Raw genomic sequence first — 8674 nt, forward strand, 5'->3', positions numbered from 1 at the left:
AAGTCAAAGAAATCACAAACTAAAGGAACATCGAATTCTGGTAAGATATTTAGACGAAAAGTATAGAATTATATTGGTTTTTTTAAGTCACTATAATATCGTTTTAAATTCTCAGAAAGTATCAAATTAATTCGTACTTTTATAACAATGATTGCACAAGTTACAAGTGTATTGACACAGTATTTTAATGGACATTACGTAATATTATTAAAAATCAATCATGCATAACGAGTAGTAACCACTGTATACATTGCAAAGTACCTACTAAGGAAAACAAACTTTATCTGCAATCTAAATCTAGTTGGTGGCGCTCTAAAAGAAATTAAAGCAATGATAATATGACTCTGAATAATGATAATGTTTTAGAAAATGAGACTTATAGTCAACCCAACAAATCACCAGCATTGGACAATGAAATGCAGTAGTCATTCCAAGCGTTAAAGAGGTATTGGTAAAAAGTATTCTCCAGTTTAAATGATGATTAGGCCTAATACAATCAGACTTTGAATGGGCCAGTTTGCAGTTAATAAAAGTTAATTTCGTGGGAGACATTTGTTTACAAAATAAACGGTTGAATTCAACCAAAAACACATTAACTAGCAGCTTAACTATAACAGTTAAATAACTTATTTTTTTCAACTGGAGACAATCAATATATCTAAGAATGCAGTGGTAGTCAAAATGTTTCGGCCTACTTTTGTTTGGAATTACTTTTGTTTTATTGCATAGATATCTTGCCTTCTCAGGCAGAAAAATATAAAAAAATGTCTAATTATTGTACATTACATACCAATGTTTAGGTTTGACAAGCATCATCTGTGGGTTTGAGGTAGACGAATGCGGCTTTGTAGATGTTACGACTGACTTCATTTCTCTTTGGCGAAGAGTTTGCGACAATGGTACGTCTTGATCAAAACTAAAAAAATAAACTCACAGAGGCCAATAATTCTGAAATAATCTATTTTAATTGATAAAGAGTGTAAATCCCCCAATGTTCAATTACACTATTTTTTACGTTGTAGGGTGTTCTATGATATCTGATGCAACAGCATCGATGAGCGGTAAAACTATGTCCAATCTAATTTCACCATGGTTCTTCGGAAATAGTGGTGTGTTAAAGATGCAGTACTATATTCCTGATAAGCAGACGGCAAAGTTCGCAAGTATCAGTGTATACATACGATACGACGACACAGCCAGTAATAGTAACAGGGAGTTGATTTATTTAGCTAGCAGTGAGATGGACCGACCATGGGTGCCGATGGCAGCAGAGATGGACCGACCTTGGGTTCCAATGAGTGTAAACGTAAAAATGGACGATTCGACACACTTCAGGGTAAGATGTTTTTATCATCCTGATGTTTTTATTTTAGAGGATTAGCAACCATTTTTGAAAATCGATCAAAATTTAATTTATCAAAATTATATTGCGTGTAACTTGTAGATTAAAATCAGCAAACACACACACATACAGTGCTTTATCTCTGTTTCCTCAGATGGCTTAGTTCTCATTACAAAAGGAATGTAAATATAGTTCTCTTTTCTGTATTCATCCAATGTAAACTAAATTTGTATGATAGTCATAATTCCAATCTTGACACTAGAATGCTCTGATGTATATAGTAATAGCATATCGGCTTTTCTCTAGGCGGGTATTTCATTCATTCGGAAACCGGATTAACTTATCCACAGAGATATTATAGTGAATTCTCTATGACTTATCTCACCTAAGTGTTCATTGTGATTCATTCTCCCACTTTTATTGGATCTATATAATAATATTATTAGATATTATTTGTCAAAGTCTAAAGGCCAGATTATTCTGTATTCAACAAAGTGTTGCGGTATTGCGTAAAACAGAAGTAACAGTTGCCGCACGCAAATCGCTCTAAACTTGTTCTAGTATTTCGACAAAGGCTATTGGTCGTACGCGTAACATAGGTTACATTTCTTGTTACCTCCACCAGAATAGTGAGAGGTTATGAGCTCAATCGAGTGTGTGTGTTTCTTTCTGTATTATTTTGTTACCGTATTTAGCAGGACTGGGCCTACTCAAAAAGTTATTGCTCGATTTTCATAAGATTTTAAAGGATGGTTTGATAAAAACACGTGATTTAATTGTCATATGCTAGGCGCCTGTGTTGAATTTAGGCTGGGTGGAAAGATTGAACAGTTTGTACAACTGTTGAACGGCTAATTTAACCATTAGTAGGCCTAAACAAATAAAAACACTCTGAATTCCCAATGGTTGCCAATTAGAAATTAGCCTATCCTACATTTCTTATTACCCGTTGGTCTACAGAAATAATGGTTGGAACTTTGATAAATAACTTTGATAAATAAATAAATAAATAAAGTGTCTCCCTATAAACATTCACTTTTTAATTACCATGTAGAAACAATATATATTAGTATTACTCTGAAATCTACCCACATTTATATACCACATCCTTTGTTAAAAGAAAGTACTTGTGCTGTCTATAAACTATTATTTATTAATTTATATTTCCTCATAGGCCTACAGTACCAATACTGAAATAAAATACCTGTTCCTACAAATAAGTGTAAAATATCGCTCAACGTTCTTAGTTACAAATGCTAATAATAGTTTCAAATATAAAATAATGGATTTTGACCCTTTTTGTTTTATATTAATTTAGATTCTTAATTTTTCTTTCCAATTTATTTCTAGTTTGAAATTGAAGGTTTGTTAGAAGGTAGTTCCGAAAATATATTCATCGACAACTTTGAATTCAAGCCAAAAGGTATTGTTTTATTATGTTTGATTGTTTTAATTCATACATCAATTGCAACAATGACGTTTATATGTCATCGAAATAATTTTTCCTGTAAAATAATGTTATTACATTTATAATAGGCCGTCATGAATTTTTTAATTTATCTTACAGATTAATGGTTAAAGACAAAATAATACTGGTGTGGTATACCGTAATTCTTTTTATATAATTCATATAAACATTATTGTGATTGCTTAGTGTTTTGATTGATACGTTTGAATAATAAACAATAAAGTAACATTATCAAAATAAAACAATCTGGCTGGCTGTTTCCAGTCAGAATCAGTGGCGTAACGGCTATGAGCGCTCACTGGCTAAACCCAGGGGCCCCTGAGCTTATGGGGTCCCTGAGCAGTACCTAGAGGAAAAAACAGGCATTAAAATATGTCGGAAAAGGCTTAAAATACTCAAGGCCTCCAGCGTTTGAAGGCCACTTAGGGTTCCTATACCAGGGGCCCAGGTATCTACGCCACTGTTGAGAATACATACATTTACCTTTTTACCCTTTATCGGCTTTGCTCTGGAGCGAGTATTTCTTCTATTTATTGTTTTGTTTGTATTTACTTACAAAAAAGAAAATACATATCAAACTCTTCTTTCGGGGCAACAAAGCACGCTGCGTTTTATTTATTTTTGTATTCAACACAATACAATAGAGTCTTCGATGCGTTATAACATTTCTCGGAAAAGTTCTTTTTCCGTCGTTTTGCAATTTTTGTGAAAAGCAACAATCACAATAAATAATATTTGCATGATAACAAGACAACACGCAACAGACGCACGGAACTGACGTCATCATCGGGCAGAATCGCTTAGTCATCTAAACATGAAAAAATTGAAACTGAAATATATTTAAAAAAAACATTTCATTTAGAGTGTCTGTAGGTCTATGTTACGGTATTGACAGAATTACAAGAAAACGGATTGACTAATAAAACAATAATGTTTTATGCATTATCAAATGTAATGTTTCATGATTAAATCTTGAATATACATAGTCTTTGAATTGTTAATGTAAAAATGTTGTGTGTAATGTAAAATCTATAAAAATAAAAAGAATATTTCGAGATGAATTATTAAATGATTTCGTAATACTAGTTGAGATGACCTACGATAATAAGTATTTAGATACAGAAGAGAGGTGAAGGATATTTTGGTAGTACACCAGGAAGAACCAGCTGATTATCGGTACTGTATCTATTTCCGAAGTAACATAGGAAATTGGTAATATATGTGTTTCACATGTATCTAAAGTAACCTAACCCTTCACCTAACCTTACATGATACAGGTACCACATGTGATGCTGTATTACCAAATATTCCTATTATAGATAGTACAGTATGTGGAGATACAGCACTGTGAATCGGGTGGAAGAACTCCTTCATCGATCAGCTCCAATCCAACTCTTCTTTCATATTGTTTACACCATTTGTTCATTAATCATGTATTACATTCTTCCTGCAAAGGAAATGACTTGACACTATACGGTAAACAACAGGCGGTAGGTTAGCAATTGTTTGTACAACAACAAGTAATATTTACTTTAGTATTTCTACATACAAACGAGCTTTCTTGGAAAAGTTCGTTTCTTAACGTTTTCTGTAGAATAATATTCGTTTGTAAGCGTCTGCGCATGCCCTATCGTCGCCATCATTTCCTTATAATTATTGTATTATATATACAGTATATTTTTATATAACTGTTATTGCACGGCATCATCTCTGTCTACGGATGTACTTGAGTACATGGGTTATTTGCTACATCATGATTGTGCGTCAGGGAGAGCGCCCATCGGGGAGGATCGACCATGTTTGTCGGTGAGAAGAAATTATATTTCCTGATAAAAATAAATATTGATATCTAATATTTATTTCGGTGTCTCTTCGACCTCTGGCGGCCCCAGCCAATAGAGTAAGCCTCTCCCTCACCACTAACCGTCGGTCGGGCAAATCTTGTCACCAAATCTCACCCCTGTTTTATATAATTATAGTGGAACACATTTCACAGGTAACTTGCATTCAGTATTTTCATCTGCGTATACCTGTTTTATACGGATGTAGGCCTACGTGTTACAGACGGGTCAATTGCAACATTAACAACATATGGTCTATATAGGGATTTCTCATACATCCTAAAAATAAGAATCATGGAATTCCCCTTTTACCAGCAGCATTCCGGTGTAAATCGGAAAACATACTAATGTCAGAGGAATGCATTTACGTCATGAATTAGGACAATACCAGTCATTTTCTGAATGGTGGATACATTTAGACGACTCATCTGATCCAAGGACGCCTGCCCCCACCCTTACACCAATAATTCCCAGAAATTGTTATTGTTGTTTAGCATAAATGTATGTGTTTTGTTCAATTACTGATCGGTTGAAAGATTCACACCACGATATATTTCTTATGACAGGATTTTATGATTGTATAATCATGGAGGAATTATGCATATTTAGATATAAATAACCCAAGGTATAATAGTACCATTTGTACCGATGCCTACAATAACACATTTATTTATTACACAACCTAATCTTTATTTGACGTATAATGTTCTCATCCATAACAAACGAAAGTAATAACAGCCTAATATGGCATTCTAAGTCACTCACTCAGTCTACTCGGAAACTATTTAAGGTGATACCGTAGTGCTACACAGACATAACCACTGATAAAATGATTGCTGTTATTAGTTTGATGTTGTTTGCACTGATTCAGTGCTCCAGCTCCCAATCATGTCGGAGCACAACTGATTGCACTGAAACAGACGTGATTCCAAATGATCCTGTTGCGTACGCTCCTTCGTTGACTGTTGAGCAAGCAGAAATACTGAACAACCTTTATCAAGAACTTATGCAGCTACCATGTGATGAACGTCGGGAGAGAATCTATAACACGACGGTGCCGCCGATAAATTTGACCAAAGGCCAAGGGCGCGCGCTCTTACGATTGTTTCATGAATATTTTAAGGAGATGAGTAATAATAACAAAACGAGATGTTTTTTCGGTAAAAATATAAGAGTGTAAGTAAGTTTTCATTATTGCCTCTTTATGTAGCATCATGTTGTTGGTATCTTTCAAAATAATATATAATATTAACACAATTTTTGTAGACCTTAGTTTGGTTAGATTTAACTTATTTTGTTTTATTTTACTTCAATGAAGGGCGGCTAATATTAACGTGTGTTCACTGGAGGTTGTCAACGTAACTTTGAATCTGGCTTTGGATGGAAACGGAGTGCCAGTTTACATTCCTCAAGTAAGTTATATTGACACGCTAGGTCTTGTAACGAAATACTCTCATATATATATAAATTATGGTTAATTCTGATAGGCGAGCACAATGGAATAACTTCGGGACAAATCTCCGCCTTGGTTACCTACCTTATCTATCTCAGATGTACTGCGAAACGTAGATTTGATAACATTAGTTTCCACTATTACGATATTGTTCCATATTTTTATCTTAGAAAGATATTATAAAGGGTTTTAACTCCAAATTTCTGATTTTATCGGTAGATTTTCAATTAAATCTTTAAATTATACGCGGTCCAAGTAATTTCCGGGTTCACGATGAGTTCACCGTTCACGGGTGTTCACCTTGCAACTTCCTGGTTTCAACTGCCGATGATGGCTATAGCCATTTTAGTTTTTTGTTTACTTTCGGATCGGACCGCGCGTGTACAGTAGTTAAAAAAGAAAAATTATACTGCAAATTAATAAAGATCAAATTAAATATACACCATAAAGCATCGAAGTATATTGTGGGGAATAGTATTATAACATTACATAGGGAGATCTGATGATAAGACCTTTGTTTAAAATCGAGTGAAATCCCGATAGCCGAGTTTTATTGAGTAAGCTGGCAAGAATGTGGACTATCTGTGTCCCGTTAGGACCGCGGTACGTCATGGTGCAAGCCGCTAAAACGTCTTTCTTCTTGGGCCAAATCGGCCCACTCTGTCGCGGAAGTTAGTTTCAAAAGATGTTTAAATTTAATAATGAATTAATTATTAGGATGGTATTTATTTGAATAAACGCCCAAAACGTCGCCAATAAAAAATCACTTTGAATAATAATCCCCCCCCCCCCGCCCCCACCAACCCATCTATATAATACACGCCCATCCACATTTATACACACAATATTATATTATATTTATAACAACACAATTATACTACTTTGTAGTAGAATTCATCGCACTGTTATCTACAATTTACCAAGCATTTGTTATTCTTTTGTACCACTTTTCATATATACTAGAGGATTTCAATTGAATATAAATGTTACCATATTAATAAAACTAAAAAAATAAACATATCCCTCGAATAAGCACCTCCCTCAAATGAACTCCGCCTCCCTATTAGGGCCCTACCAAACAATAAACACTGTGCTTTAAAATGTTATTAATCATCTAAGACATTGTGAAACAGAGTAGGTTTAGTTTTACGAATTTCAAACATTTTCAATATTGGTAACCGACAGAAAACGTATAAGGAGAACGTCCTTCAAACCTTTTTACCCGAGTCATTATCATTCCGAGAACCATCATCTACACTTCCACGAGGGGGAGCGAGCGAAGTATATACAAGTTAGTAGGCTACTTAATCTGCTCAGCTTATTGATATTTCCGATGTACTGCAGATTTGAAAATAAAACAAAGAGAGTACTGTAAACCTAAACTGGTATAAGTATTAACTGATTTGACCTTTGTATAACACTTTTTTAATAGGTACTATATAACTAATATGATTTTTTTCTTTAATTTTATTCAATGTTTGTCTCTTTAAAAAGCATGAATGCTCGACGCTTAAGAAATACCCACAGAATCCGTAATATTGTAAATATTTGAGACTGTACTTTATTAAGCTACCGTATAATCATCACGTTGTAAACTTATGACGAAAACCCAAACATAAAGCTCTGACTAAACTATCAAATTAATTTGACAAATAACGTAGTGATATGACATCATCATGTCCACATATGGCCACATCACATTTGTTTTGTCAAATAAAGTTTGATAGTGTAGACAGAGCCTAATAAAGAATAATTGTCATTAACAGATTCCAACTGCAAAACCACCAGTTTACAAACTCGAACAAACATTTCAAGAATACAAGTGTGTATCTGTCGAATGTGCTCCAGGCCTATCTTGCCAATGTTTGGAAAAACTTGGGCACAATGATCTCGCAGTCGTTAGTTATCTGAATGTACCAGCTGGGGAGAGCGCATTTTATGTTAAAAAAATACTGCTAAATGATTGCTCTGCATATATTATGTAAATGCCGGTCTACATAAAGCTTAACATGATACAGTATTTACTCTTATGACGATCGTATTAGCTAGGTTCTAAAGGAACCAGTTATGAATATTATCTGATAAGTACTCTTTCCATATGTACAATTAATCGAAATGTTCAATTTTAATAAATAACATTTTATTTGACATAACTTGTTTCTTGTTTTAGTTACTCTTCGTTATTTATTTATTTTTTTATTTATTTTATTTCAACAATATTTTTACCACGGTGGTTCAGTCAGCCGAAGCTGATCATTGGGTACTGCGTCAACGTAATGTATAACGGTATAATAAGTAGGAAGCTGGTTACCCAATGTTCATTGCTGAAACTGATAGATCACCAACAGCTGTTGTTTCCATTGGTAGGCACTTTGTTTTAATCAGTGATGTGATGGCGCTGGTTACTACTCGTTATGCATGATTGATTTGTAATAATGATTATGTAATGTACAGTAACATAATGTGTCGACGCGTTCCCATCGTTCATTGATCATCGGCAAATTCCTGCATACAACATTTATTTATTTTAATAATGGGGGAAAAAAGATGAACAAAATAAATATTTTGTA

At 34.0% G+C, this 8674-nt stretch overlaps 2 protein-coding genes across 2 annotated transcripts; both read left to right on the forward strand.

The window, feature by feature from the left end:
* The first annotated feature begins 36 nt into the window (after positions 1 to 36).
* Positions 37 to 2914, forward strand: LOC144844918 (uncharacterized). Its single transcript, XM_078702027.1, has 5 exons — positions 37 to 40; positions 801 to 899; positions 1023 to 1336; positions 2693 to 2765; positions 2910 to 2914. The coding sequence occupies exons 3-5, from the start codon at positions 1031 to 1033 to the stop codon at positions 2912 to 2914; spliced, it is 384 nt and encodes a 127-aa protein (XP_078558153.1). The 5' UTR covers positions 37 to 40; positions 801 to 899; positions 1023 to 1030.
* A 2540-nt stretch (positions 2915 to 5454) lies between these two features.
* Positions 5455 to 8261, forward strand: LOC144844568 (uncharacterized). Its single transcript, XM_078701537.1, has 3 exons — positions 5455 to 5827; positions 5970 to 6063; positions 7871 to 8261. Exons 1-3 carry the CDS (start codon positions 5481 to 5483, stop codon positions 8087 to 8089), a joined length of 660 nt encoding a protein of 219 aa, XP_078557663.1. The 5' UTR covers positions 5455 to 5480; the 3' UTR covers positions 8090 to 8261.
* Positions 8262 to 8674: the final 413 nt, after the last annotated feature.

Source organism: Antedon bifida, chromosome 6 (genome assembly GCF_963402885.1).
Source record: "Antedon bifida chromosome 6, ecAntBifi1.1, whole genome shotgun sequence".
Taxonomy (NCBI): Eukaryota; Metazoa; Echinodermata; class Crinoidea; order Comatulida; family Antedonidae; genus Antedon; species Antedon bifida.

Excerpts from the sequence above, each read along its gene's own strand:
- LOC144844918 (XM_078702027.1), top strand. The coding sequence starts at position 1,031 with ATGATATCTGATGCAACAGCATCGATGAGCGGTAAAACTATGTCCAAT. Across the intron at positions 1,337-2,692 it reads ACGATTCGACACACTTCAGG|TTTGAAATTGAAGGTTTGTT; the intron begins GTAAGATGTTTT and ends ATTTATTTCTAG.
- LOC144844568 (XM_078701537.1), top strand. The coding sequence starts at position 5,481 with ATGATTGCTGTTATTAGTTTGATGTTGTTTGCACTGATTCAGTGCTCC. Across the intron at positions 5,828-5,969 it reads TTCGGTAAAAATATAAGAGT|GGCGGCTAATATTAACGTGT; the intron begins GTAAGTAAGTTT and ends ACTTCAATGAAG. Across the intron at positions 6,064-7,870 it reads TGCCAGTTTACATTCCTCAA|ATTCCAACTGCAAAACCACC; the intron begins GTAAGTTATATT and ends TGTCATTAACAG.